Here is a 14,192-nt window from a genome sequence, read left to right as displayed (position 1 = left end):
TCTTTATACAACAATACATATCATCTTTCTCAAATTTTTTTTCATCTTTCTTGTGGTTGAAAACCTGGCTAAATAATTTCCTATCGCTTTGCAGCAATTCTTGTGTGTGCTTTTCGCTGTTGTAAGCATAGTCAGCAAGGACAGTAAAACAGGTGTTTCAGAACACTGATCCAGACTCAATGCCTCACATCATGGGGTCTTCATATCAGCTAAAAGGACGGGCATAAAGATCTTTTTGATCAGTTAACTCCCCGAGATACCGACAGCTGCCGTTTTGTTATTGCCTGTGACTGGCACATTCAGAAATAGTATCTAAGGTCTTCCGCCCTGGGTGAGCTCTCCTGTGCCTTGGAGGGAGAAACAGTGGAGGAATGAAGCAGGATGGCAGCACCTACTGCTTGATTGTATTCAAAGTAGTGGCGTGTTGTTTACTGATAAACCAAGTCTTCACATTTTTTCTGGTAACAAATGGGACTGGTGACGGTGATAGTGATGGCAGGGGAGGTCAATACAGTGTTCGGTAGGCCAGTATATTTGGCAGAGAACACTTCCTCTGAATGCTCAGCTGCTAAGGTTAGACTGGTCCTTTCCAAAATTATACAAACATTTCTTCAGCAACCTAAGAGTTGATTTTTTTTTTTCTGGAAACACTCTGGGTCATGGGTTAGTACTGTTATTGATGTTTCCTTTCTGGGCTTATGTAGTGTAACTGACAGAATTACAGTGTCAGGAAATAATGGAACAAATTGTGTGCATTGCGCATAGCCAAGCTTTTATTTTCTTGCCAAAATCAACTGATATTTGAATGTGACAAGGGAACAAGACAACAAAGCTAGAATTAAGGGGCTTCAGCTACTTTATGGGGAACATGCTGGCATAGCCTGTAGAGGAAGGCACAACTTCTAAGAAAACTCTAAAGATTGTGTTTAATTTGGAGCTGCTCTTGAAGATAGCAGAGGCCACAGTATATGTCTTATGAAGTACAGGCAATTCATATCCACATCTAAGAGGATTATTTTGCTTTTATTATATCAATAAGGAGCTCATAGAAGAGTATTGTGGTCCATGGAATAGTCATATGCTCATGAGCTTTTCAGAATGTGAAATTTTATTTCCAAAGCCGGAAGTAAATTGATTCAGAAATATGGTATTCTCTTTCCATGCTTTATTGTGCAAATATTGTCATACGGTGTTTTTCCACAATAGAATTTAACTTTCATATTAGTGTATTTAAGTGTAAAATGGGGAACTGTGTATTAAATAAATAAATGCACACTGTAACCACCGATACTATTTGGTTTTGCAGGTCGTCTTCTGGATTTTGGGTCTGAAGGTACCCTCTTGCTTTCTCAGCAAATCATGGACATCGTTGGCTTTCTGAAGTCTCAATTCATTTGCCACCTTCTGATCTGCTACATATTTATAGTGTCAGGACTGATCATTAACTTCATTCAGCTCTTTACACTTATACTTTGGCCAATCAACAAGCAACTGTTCAGGAGGATCAACTGCAGGCTGGCTTACTGCATTTCAAGCCGTAAGATTTCATTTTGTTTTTAGAAGTGTTTTCATATTTTGTCTTGAGAGAACTCGTAGAAAAGTTTTGAAACAGATTTCAAAGTAACCTATGTAAAGGTCATTAGTGCTTCCTACAGCACTTGTTTGTATGAAGAGGTGTATGCTTTGTTGAAATGTCCTGTTCTGCTGAAATGTTTTTCTCTTTTATATGGATACTTGCTTGACTCAAGATGTTGAAGAAAGGCTGCCTCTCATTTGGCTATCCATCATGTTCCATTAAGCCAAATGAGAAATATTGACCAAATAATAGCTGGACTTGCTGAGATGCATTATCTGTAGGCTTACAGTATTAACAAGTCACTTCCAATAATGCAGTCTTTTTATCATGATTTTGTTTATGGCCTTGGTTTAATTTTTTCATGTGTGAATACTGTTCAGGACTGGGAAATAACAGTAAAAAAAGGAAAAATCTTTGATTCATGTGCTTCTTTCTTAAGCCAGTTGTTAACTATTGTTTCTTTGAATAGACATTTCAGACCTTATGCTGCATCTGTGTGTATTCATTATATGCTTATAGTTATAACGTAGAATACAGCATAGTGTGTAAGCATTGAAGGAAGAAGGGGTTGCAATTATTTTTATTTTTGGGGGCAGATAGGAACATAAGCTTAGGATATTACTTGTAGAAAAACCAGATCTTTATAACTACTGGGACATACAACAATTCACTGATGCTTGACTGAACAGGTAATTCCAGTGGAATGAATGAGACCTGTATCCATTCATTTCTTCTTTGTTAGTAGGAGGTTGGTAGAACCTCCACCCATCAACACTGAATTATCAGAGCATGTGTGGTTTTCTCGGTGTCACTCACCAGTCTACTTATATATTTGTTTTTAAAGAGCAGTGACTGCAGTTTCAGTACTGATTTACTTTAGTGCAACTTCGGACTGCCACACAGTTGCTCTCGTCTTAAAGCAGAAAGCATTCTCTGCAGAAGCTGTAAAGAAATATGGTGTTTGTGTTCAGTAGCTGGGTGCGTGGTAATAAATGTGTCCACCTCCCAGAGGGATTTCTTTGGGTCTTTCTGAAACTCAAAAGTGCTTTCTAAACAGCAAATTGTTGAAAGGTGCCAGCCTTCTGAGGCTCCCTAAAGATTATTTAAGTGTGATGTCACGTTCAATGTTGAGTGAATTATGGATGGTTTCATATGGGGGAAATACAGCCCTCTAATGTAGTGTTTAAGAGTTGTGTTGCAGAAATGCCACAGAATGGTTTCTTTCAGGTCACTTGTTCTGCTACTAGGAACCTGTAAAGGGAAAACATTTATTAGTATTCATAATAAACTGCTTGAGGATGATATCTTGCCACAAGTTGGAGTCCACTAGGGATTATTTATCTCTCATCAGTGACTCTGATGTGCAGATATTCAAAGCATTTTTTTAAATGTATTTTGACTTCAATTTCAGAGCTGCATCAGCATGTATAGGCCCATATAAATCAGGGTGCTGTTTTATTATTTCTGTAATAAAGAGAGGATGTTCCTGCTGAAAAATTTCATTGCATCTGTGCATATGCCCCAGAAGTAAGGAGTCTGCAAGTACTATTCATTTGTATGTACAAACAGTGGCATGAATAGGGCCAGGTTTTTACCTTCTGCTTGGTAGTATAGTACATATTTGAAGGCATGGAATGTACAAGATACTGTATACAGCTGTATAAAGGTATGTACAGGTGTATTATTATTTTTCATGCAGTGTCTTCTGCCTCATTCTTCCTTTTGGCCACTTAAGGCAGACATAAGCTATTCTGAAATTTCCAGACCTTCTTCAGCTGCCCTCAGTCTAGTCTCATCCAGGGGCTAGTCACTGTTTAAGAGCAAATACATGCTTGTCCTTGGTTGGGCAGATGGCTTTGTACTCAGGGTTTGCTGATCTAGTCTTCAGTGTTGATGCCACTGGAAAAAGTTGTGTTGTGAGATTTTTGCTCAGTTGTGCTTAGAACAAACTGTATCTACGTTAAGGACGATTACTCTAGCTTTAAAACAGAGCAAGCTAGCATTTAATATGAGTCACCCTTATCTGAGTGGTATTTGAAAAGGGGAAAATGATAGTTGATTCAAAAAAAGTATTTGGAAGAACTGAAGAATGCAGTAGACCAGTTGATCAAAACAGATGTGTTTTTACAGTAGTATGTGTAAGATAATGCTTTTTTGGTGCCATTGGTATGTTGAGTACTAAGTTAACTTGGGCCTGTATGGGTCTGATGAAAGTCATGGAAGCAGCCTCCAGTTTGAGAGAATGAATCTTAACCTTGGTGAATATAAAGAGGCATGTGCTTTGCAATGGTGGCAGGCACCATGTTGCTTTGAGTGGCTGGTACAGCCAGAGTCCCCAGGTCAACCAGAGTGAAATGGAGCAGCATGGTTTAACTTAAGAATAGAATGATGCCACAGCTGCCTTTAAATCTTGCAAGTTCAGTGCGTTTCCATTAGATGTCAAAGGTAAGATAAATGATTCCATAAAATTGGAGAGAGTGTTTAATCTCTGAAACTATGCTCTTTGGAATGGCTATTCTGTATTTCAAGCAGTGGTGATGTTTTCTTCTACCCCTCTTCTTCCTATCTCCCTTGTAGTACAAGAACAAAATATTCTCACTTCATGTGCAATGTCTGCTGTCATAGTGCATATGGGAGGCTAAACTGTTACTGTGGTTAATGACTTACCCTTGCTTCAGTAGTTCAGCTAGAATTGGGGGTGCAACAACTTACTTTTAATGGAACACAGCAGGTGTAATGGCACACACCAAGTTGCCTTCAATAATTGGTGTTGAGAAGTTATCTTTCCTCAAACCAGTTGTGAGTCCTGGATTGGTCAGATAGAGTGACTTTAGCTTCTCTAGTGACCTGCTTCATTTTGTGTTAGCTTTGGGGAGAACTTTCTAATAACAGTGTTGAAAAAGAAAAAAATACTGGTTCTGATGAACTGGCAACTTTTAATGAAATTTTAATTGGGTAAATGTTCTTTAAGTGCAGATTGGAAGCCTTACTCAGGTCAAGTCTCCTGCTCCCCAAAGGCTGTTAGCCATTCACCATATTGCAGCTTGGGTTGCTTTTAAATCTCCAAGATACTTCTCATGTTTTACTATGAATAAACTCACCCTGTTTGATCACATTATCCCATTTGACAAATACCTACAAGGTAATGGTTAGTTCTAGTTCTCCTTCGTCTGTATGTCTCAGAAGAAAGTGTTCAGAGACATACAGAACAAAAGAACACTTTACTGAAGACTGTTGTTTGCAGAGAGTGGACATTCAACTTGAAAAGAACAGACTTTTGTCTGTGTTGGTCTTGAGATAAGTTAAAAGACTAGTAAGGGTTACAAACACTCTATTTTGTTTTAAGTTTACAGAAACAAAACCAAACAAAACCCCAAAGCCTTTGGGCTTCTAACTTTCAGAAGATATTTTCTGGCTCCAAGTATGTATTCACTGCCTGGTTCAACTGCTTTTTAATCCCCCTTTTGTAAAATGACAGCCCTGATAAACTCTCCCTAAATAGTGAACTCCAGAATGTACGTCTAGTAAGGAATTTGAACACTGCAAAGCTCAACAAGATGGTAACAGTAAAAATTTTAGAAGTGTGCTTGGAAGGTGGCATTGGAACAAAGGCTGGGCAAGCAATCAATGTTGGTTTTTATTTTTAAATAGTTTAGGGTCCTCTTGTCCTCAGTCTCTTTTTCCAAAAGACTGAGAGCCAAGATGTATGCCAAGGAAGGAAGCACTTAGTGTGGAATACATCACAGTTCTCATGGATGCCATTTGTGCCTGAATTGGAAGAGGTTGAATGGATTTTCCTCTGCCCTCCTTATCTGAGAACAGCAAACCACTAAAAAGGGTATACACAGCTTTTCTGCACTATCTTAAAAAGTTGTCTGAACACATAGAAGGGACAGATTGTCTTGGGTATTAGTGCCATGTGTGCACATGGCTGTGTAGCTTGCTGGGTCAGTGGGAAAGTGGTTTGTACTTCACGAACCAGTTTGTGCTTGGTAGAGTGCTGCCCTGGAGTGAGCAGAGCATGCTGGGCTTCTGCAGACTGTTTGGGACATAGGTCTGTCATGTGCGAAGACCATGAGAGTGAGACATTCACATACAGTACAAATGTTTTCTTTAGTGGTGCAGGGTGTATATACTCAGGAAGGTATTTGCTTATGAGTGGTGCAGCTGTTGATGGCTTGTCCTGTTGCTGCCCCTGTGTTGGGGGAAAACTAACTTCTCCTTGTGCTGAGATGCACCTTGTGCTACCAGGGTGAGTGGCAAACTGGCCTCCCGTTGACTCGCTGCACTTTGAGGTGAACTTTGCATAAACAAAAGATCTGGCAACAATGGCACAGTGGTGTGGACAGGCTCATAAGGGCTTTAATATAAATTGACTTAGCTTCTATTCTGACTTCATAAATAAATTACAGTAGTACTAATATCTATTCTTGTGCAATGAAAGGGGTGTTATTACACCTCTGGGTAAAGTTACACTATGTGGGCTGCAGTTTGTTAATCCTTCTGAGGCGAAGGCCCTTTTTTGCATGGAAAGAGGCACCCTGATGCCTGCTTATTGCAGCAAAACCAAGATGGAAACTGATTATTCTTATGACTGTGCTTTCTAGAAACAAAACCAGAGGAAATTGAGAACTGCTTCAAGTTCATGATTTTGGCTGGCTGTTACAAGACAGTAAACCTAATTCCTTCCATGTACAACTGTAGGCTTTGCAATATGAGAACTGGGCATCCAAATAAGGCTCCGTGGTAGTATTTGGGCCATGTTAATCCTCAAGATATTGTTTCCCTGCATGCCACCCACTGCCCACTTGGAGATCAGAGGAGCCCTTGGCCATTTTACTTGTTGTTTGTAGTAAGGTGGTATGGGGCAGAGAGAATTCTTTCTGATGCAGTTGGGCAGGTGGGAAGCCAGAGGGTCCTGGAGAGGCAGGGTGCTCTTCGTCCTCCACTTTCTTCTACTGCCATCTTACATTGCAGAGAAAGCAGTCTGCTGCTGTTCAAAGTATGCCAGTGTCCTTAATATGATCCTATAGTGTTTTATTTATAAAGCAAACAGTTATGCATGTCAAAGTAGATGTAGCAAAAAGCTTTCATAGGGCACTGTGGAACTGTTTTCTTAGCCTGTTTGCAATGCTGATTTGAGTAATCTGTGTGAAATTACTTTTTCTCAAGTGCTACTTGCCTGTATAAGCCTTTGTTATCTTGGTTCCACATATCACATCTACTGGTAAAGACTGAAAAGTTTACAACAAACACTGATGGCAAATTGGAGGCCAGATTTGGTAGTCATGCAAAGAGAAAATGTTGACTTGGACCTTTGGAGAGCTAGACCATCACCTTAGCTTTCTTGTTCTCTCAAGCCCCACACCATGGGGATGACTGTAGAAATAGAGTGTACTAAGGAAATGTCTATGTTAATTTTAATCTAGTTAAACTTGCCTACTGCTGGCAGGATAGTTATGATAGCGTGAAGATCTGACTACACAGGAGTCCAAGTACCTGTATGGGCAGTGAAGTGTTTGTTGCAGTCTGCATTGAGTACCATGCTGCTGTGGCACTTTTATACTCAGCACTCAGGCTACTTTGTGTAGCTCTAGACAAACCTTTGCCATGCCTCTTTTCTGTAACATAGCCTTTAGGTTTCGTCCCATACTCCCTGCAAATCTGAAGTATGTATTTACATGTTAGACTGGGAGGGTGTTCTGCTTGTGAGCTCCCATTGTCAATGTTGATCATTGAGCTGTGTACAAGAAATTAAGTGATTAGCTTTCTTTAAAATCTACTTTTGTTACAATGATGAATATCATTGAATCTTTGGATTCTTTTGCTCTCAAAAATCAAATTCATAGGGTTAAATGGTGTGTGATAGATTTTGTCAAATACAAAATATGCTTGGATTTTATATATTTTTCTAACTTGCTTTGTCTTCCCTCCCTTACAAGTAATGTAGTAACTTACATAAAAAAAGATCTAGTGAAAATGAGCAAAGTGACAGGAGTGATCTCACCTTTTGTGAGAAAGTGAATCAGAAAGTAGTAGCTGATTCACTGAAACTATCAAAGTAAGGGCAGCAGGAGGTATTCCTCTGATTTAAAAATAATGTACAAGAAGTTATGAACTCTTTAGCAAAATGGTGTTAGCTTCTACATCTAGATTGCCTTTTATTGTTTAAAAAATAGTAATTCCATTAACGTGGGGCAAAAGTATGCTCCAATTTTAAACAGCCTGTGTATCTAAATTTTATGACTTCAAGGTTTTGGTCTTGTTTGTTCAAAACAGTAGTCTTGGAAAGAGCTCCCTGGATTGTCCCTCTCCTGAAAACATATCTGTTGGTCAATGTCCTGGGTTCAGCTGTAGCAGTCATTTTTCTTCTCCTTAGTAGCTGGCGCAGTGTCAGTATTTGTCCTCAAAATAATGCTGAGAGATCAGTAGATTAAATGTTTCCAGGTATGAAATACGCTATAGCCGATATTGGTGGTGTTTTCCAGCTCTTGCTTGCTTCATTCTATGGTGTGAGCCTTCTAGGGGCAGGAGGGCCAAAAGTAGACTCAGATGTATGCCATAATACTGAAATATGAACCTCTTGACTCGTCAAGCGATAGGTTCTGTAATGCCATTCATAAAATCTGTCAGGATCTATTCTAGGAGTAGCAGGGAGATCACACTATTTTTGTTTATGGATGTGATTTTGAAATGTTTTCTCTCTGTTGCTGAGGATTCTTTTGTTGTATGATGGCATGTGCCTCAGTATCTTGCTGTTGAGTTGTCTGAATTACTGTCCTGCAAGTCTCTGCATGTCCATGTATGAGCATACAGTTTCCTTCTGCTAGATCAGATTTGCTCTTAATGGTTGATTTCCCTTTTGAAGCCTTCCAAAGTGTCCAGGTAGATCTCTCTCACCCTAAAATGAGTTTTGCTCTCAAAAAGTTTTTGTTTCCTTTGCTTTGACAATGTAGATGTTTTGTTAGAGTAGAAATATACTCCGAAGTGTCATCTACTCTAATTTGTGAATGCCTTCCTCCAGCCTGCTTCCTGATACTCTTTTATACCTGTTACGTACTTGCGGGAATGCTGCTGGTGATTCGTACAGTTCCCCACTGAGACCAAACCTTGAACTTCTCTACTTTAATTTGGAAAGACTGAAGGAGCCAATCACTGCAGCAGGTTCCTCGTTATTTTGCTGGTAGAGTAAGATAATGTTTTTGTTCTCTGTATCTGTCACAGCTTGAGCTGCCTTTTTTCCAGATTGCGTTAGTGGAATTGTATTCATCTGTGAATAAGTCCTCAGTGCCTAGCAAATGCCTCTCTATTTTCCCTACTAACCGTAACTTGCTGTGTCAACTAACAACATTTCACTCCCTCTCATTTTATGCCACTTGCAGGCGTTGTTACCCAGTTTTCATAGTGGTTTAGGTATTGACAGTGAGCTTTAGTGGATCAACCAAGACTGTATGCTGATTGCAGGCATGCTGTGTGAGCGTAGTGCTGTTCTATTCATGAGGGTGTGATTGAATGACATCTGTGCATGACCTTTAGCAGAGTTCCTAATTCAACCAAAACAAGGTATGGTCTGTTATGACCAACTCTTAGTTTAGAAAGGGACTACTTTCTGGGAAAATGGGTGTGAAATAAACTTTTGGTACTGATGCTTTCTATCTGAGACTGGTGAAGAGCTAGAGAGGCACTTAGTCCAGTCTTTAATGAAAAGAGCATCTTCACTGTTACTGATACTATTTTGCTGTTGCTAGAGCCTTTGTAGAGGTTACTTGTCTTCCTTTTCTCTTCTTTATTTTTTCCTTTTTTCCTTTGCCTTAGATTCCTGATCTGAAGAAGGGTGATGGTGGTTGCCTGCAGACTGGAGAGAGGGATGGCAGGGAAGCAATAGAAGGTGAACCACTTTCTGTCTGGTGGCTGGCATCTCACATCACAAAGTTTCTAGCCCCTCTTGTTAACCATTAGGTCAGGCCAGCAAACTTCCTAGATTTCTGAACTGGGGTAAATCTGGAATGCTTCTATGAAGGTACTGCCACCTGACACGACATATGTCAGGAACATGATATCTAGTGATCTAAGTCATAGCACAGAATATGAAGACATTAAGGTTTCTATGAGTTTGGTGCTACCGTTGTTTATTCATTAAGGGTGGATATCACAGAGTATCAAATTCTTCTTAAGAGGCATTGCATATTTGTAGATACCCCATTTTAGCTATAAGCCCAATCTTCATTGCTAAAATGGTACTAAAACTGAAGGACAGCCTTTTGATCCTGTGTGACCTTCCTGCAGAGATGCAGAGTAGCTAGTGAGCTACTCACTCAAGCAAATACAAACTAGCAGTAATCCAGCCCTGTGTGGGGAAGATCACTACCTTCATAGGCAGAGCTACTGGGGGAAATTTGAATTCTGTGTTTGGTCAGGGTGTTACTGGTGTAACATCTATGTGAGATGCAGTATGACTTGATTCTTCTGCTGTTGGTTGGCTATATCTTATACCTCTATACTCCCTTTTGAGCAATGTGCACCACTGAAAGTGTACAGCTTGGCAGTTCTTCTCTCAGAAGCACGAAAGTCCCATAGCAGCAAGTTGTGGAGTAGGTTTTCAGGCTCATCCTGCAGCAAGGATTTCAGCAGCTGGTCAGTGAAAGTACCTGGTGTCTGATTAGCTTTTTGCAGGAGGATTTCCAAACAATTTTATATTTCAACAGGTATTTGAGGTTTCTCAGTGTGACACTTGAGGTGAAAGAGCTGCTGAGCACACAGAGTTGTACTCCTCTATGGCTAGGTGCTTGTTTCCCTTGTGGGTGAGCTGAAGGTTAAGGCTGCTTACTTCAGGGTTATGTTTTCTCACTTTGGGGACTGTTGCAAGGTAGCAGAGTCTTGTTGGGCAATCTAAATATATGTTGCTGAATGTTTAAGCGTGTTTCTTCCAACACTGTGTTCAGAAGTAGGAATCCTTTAACTCTAGAATAGGAACCCTAGAATAAGAAACAAAATGGAAATGCGTGCAAAACAATTCTTTCATCTGCTTGGTTTTGGGGAGGCAGTTACTCTTTTGCCAGACCCATTTTGGTCCTTACCAAAATAAGGAACTAAAAAGGGATTACAGTGCAATTGTTTGTGGGTAGTTTGTTTTGCTCTTCTGTTAACCAATTTTTATTAGTATTTTACATCTGTGTGCTTTTTCTGTACTCAAGCAAGTTGCACTGGAGTGTCAATAACTAACATTTCCCTTCTCTTGTGGTGTTAAAGAAGTGGGAAGTATGATTAATCTTCATTTCACTTAGCCATGTTTCTAAATTGTATCTCCAGTATATTGCAACTCTAAGTGTGGGGTTTCCTTTGAAAGTTAAAAAACAAGTGAGCTTCCTAATATATGGGAAAATGGGATTTCTCCATTGTACATAAATTTCTTACTGCTCATTGGTACTTACGTGGCTTTGTTAAAACAAAAAAAAATCCAGGAATCAGTATGTACTGCTAATGAAAGATTATGATGAATGAATGTATCTGCTGCCTATGTTAGGCAAGGGAATATAGAGAGTGATTGTACAGGCATAATTTCTTGCTGTCACTTCTAAAGAAGCTTACCCTTGGGTTTTGGGAAAGCACGGGAGATGTGCAGCTGTGAGTCTTTTGACAGGGGCTCTCGTTAATATAGCTTTGCTGCTGTAAAGGAGCTCTTTTCCTGCACCACCCTTGAATGCTGTGGAGAGTCTTTTATTGGCTTTTTTAAAATTTAATTTTTTATTTATTTTTTTTTTAACTAAAGCAAACAAACTCATACCAGTCTCTGACATTTTCCAGGCTTTTCCCCTACTACATATGGTTTCTTATCTAAAGATGTGCAGTGTATTAATACTCTGCAGGATGGTGAGGACTCTTTATTGGTAAACTAGCCATTCTTCAGAAAACTGAAGAATCTTTTCCTTCCTTCAAACTCTAACCATTTATCTGTAGGACCTATGCGGTAGACTTCTGTAATGCTATTCCATGTACAAAGGCAAAAGATAGGGATGTTAACCTTGCAGTATTCAGGAAAGTGCTTTCATTGTCTCGATTGGGTGATATTTTCAGAAATTAAATGCAAACTGATCTAGGCTGAATTTTTAACAGGAATGAGTTGTCTTACCCACCAAAATATATCAATTAAAATCTTATTATTTGAACATGTATTGCCTTTTGTGCTCATAAAGGAGGAGGAAGATAGACAGGCAAAATAGCTGACATACCTCTTAGTTTCCAGATGTTTTTAGTCTATCTAGAATTTAAAATTGGGACTACAGTCTGTTTTCCTTACAGTATGGCACTAGATTTTCAGTATTTTTTTTAATGCTAAGAGTTCATAAAATTTCTGGTTGGATTGAAGCTTACCATGCAGTTTGTCTTTCATGTGTCTTCATAGGCTCTGACTCAGTGCTAAAAATCTGCATTTCTAGGTGACTTAAATTTTCGTAGTTGTAGGTTGATAGCTTGTAGCTTTCTGTAGGTGCACAGAGTCCTCAGGTGAAAATTAGGCTGGAATGGCAGATCCATGAGTCTTTGAGATGTGGACTTTATTCTGTTAAGAAGTCACAGATTTTTTTCATGTGGAAAGCAAATGTTGGTTGATATATAGGCTGTTGTGCAGGTGAACAGAAGGGCAAACAATGTCCCAGGAGCTTCCCAAGCTGTGTGGTTTACAGTGTTGAACTCAGTGACTTGATGGGAAAGACAGGACCTGATGCATGCTGCTACTCAATGTATGTGCCAAGTAAGTAAGTACTTGAAAAGTTCTGTTTCTATGTTGGACCTCTGTTAGGAGAAGTGGTATGCTAGGTTCTTCCTGTGTTAGGTAGGATATTGGAGTGCCATAGGACTCAGGACTTCAGGACTGTTTTTCATAGGTGGTTCTTGTAAACAATATGAGAAGGTTGAAAATACTGTTGCGTACTTAGTCTCACATGGGATGGGAATGATAATGCTGTCCCTGACCATCATACAAAGAGTTAGGATGCTCCTTTATTTCCAGCCTGTGTCATTGATTTGTTGCTGTAGGAAAGTCTGGTAATGATGGCATTTTCAAACAGGGAAGACCAAAAAAGGGTTAGGAGCAGGGCCTGTTGAAGAGAGATACTTTTGTAGGATGTCCTTCTTGAGATACGAAAAATCAATGCTAGTAGAAGAAACCTGTGGGACCAACTTGTCTGTCTGGAAGGGTACTTCTACTGAATTCTGGTATTACAATTGGAAGGTCATTCCCACTGCTGTCTTCAGTGGCCCATCAGTTCTTTAGCAAGGAGTTGTGCTGGCCTTTGGGGGCAGTCCTGGTGGATGGAGGAGCAGGAGGAAATGTTTGATTGTTATCTCCCGTGACTGTTCTGTTGACTGTTCTGTTGCCACAAGGAACTGCTAGTTTGTTGAAAAGTAGGAATATTGCTAAATTCCTTGGGGAAGAGGGACAAGGGGAGCCTTCAAATGTGAGACAGATATCTCTGACACGTGGCTGTTAAATAATTAATTTCCCCAAAGGGTTTCAAAAGAGCATTTCAAAACACTGACTACTGCAGATCTGTATGTGTGTTAAACCCATTGTAGTTGCAAAGCTGGCTTTGTTCCGCACACTGTGTAACTTGGAGAGAACAAGTTATTTTGTAGGCAGATTGTGTAAGGATAAAAGGAAGAAAAAAGCTGTGAAATGAAATGTTTGAAGTGTGCAGCTGTTTTCTCTGAAGGGAGGGTTGCCTTTAGTTTGCAGCATGGAGATAGTTTAAAAGGAACAGTGGCTAAAGAAATTACGATGACATGTTTCCCTATTCCTCTACCCCTCTAGCTCAGGACTGCACTAGAGAAGGCAGCACTGATTGAAACCTTATTTCACAAATGCATATGATGACTTAAAATTCCTTCTTCACCTGAAACAAAATTGTGGTTTACATTTTGTGGGTGCTGCATTAGAAAGAGAGAATCTAGTTGGTCAAACTTGAATGATCAGCGTGCATTTTGAGAAGGAAGGCAATATGGGAATGGAAGCTGGGGGAAAACTGGGAAGTGAGGTGGTGTGCCAGTACACATGCAGTAACTGGAAGGGTCCTGTGCAAGGCTTGTACCCAGATGAGGCAGCTGGCTCAAATGCTAGAGACATGCCTTAACGTACAAGTTTTAACCACAAGTTCTCAGTTCCCATCATAGCCCCTGTGAGGATTTGAAATACTCTAACTTTCAGGATACATTGAAGACTTGCACATTTAAGATCTTGCATTAAATCTGATTATAATCTTGGTTCCCAAAGCAACTATAGCTTGGCTGTGTTACAAGAACGTAAGCTTGACCATATTAAGCTGTCTGTAGTTTATCTCATTTGGTATGTTTCATCTGAGAAAACATTGATGACACTCCCGTCAAAAAGGGTGAACCACTATTTGTATCAATAAAGTCTTTGTTGTCTTCATTCTGTGAGAAAATGAAGTGGATTGTGTTCATGGAGCTGAGGCACAGCAAGTGCCAGAACTATTGTAGTGTATTGTTGGCCATCAAAATTACAGCCATAATCTTTCAATAGAGCAGCATATTTTTCTCTTACTACACGAGTCAGTTCATGAATGTGTGCATGCAGGTTTTAATTCTGTGGCTAAGCAAG

General features: G+C 39.8%; 1 protein-coding gene across 1 annotated transcript in view; it reads left to right on the top strand.

Annotated features, from left to right (window-relative positions):
- Positions 1–1,358: 1,358 nt before the first annotated feature.
- Positions 1,359–14,192, top strand: part of AGPAT4 (1-acylglycerol-3-phosphate O-acyltransferase 4) — a 68,118-nt gene continuing 55,284 nt past the window's right edge. The window contains exon 1 of the mRNA XM_010022590.1: positions 1,359–1,537. Within this exon, the coding sequence (XP_010020892.1) occupies positions 1,360–1,537 (178 nt within the window). The 5' untranslated portion in view covers position 1,359. The remainder of the gene's footprint in view (positions 1,538–14,192) is intronic.

The sequence above is a fragment of the Nestor notabilis genome, unplaced genomic scaffold (genome assembly GCF_000696875.1).
Source record: "Nestor notabilis isolate BGI_N333 unplaced genomic scaffold, ASM69687v1 scaffold2569, whole genome shotgun sequence".
NCBI classification, from domain to species: Eukaryota; Metazoa; Chordata; class Aves; order Psittaciformes; family Psittacidae; genus Nestor; species Nestor notabilis.
This window is presented reverse-complemented; position numbering and strand designations above follow the sequence as displayed.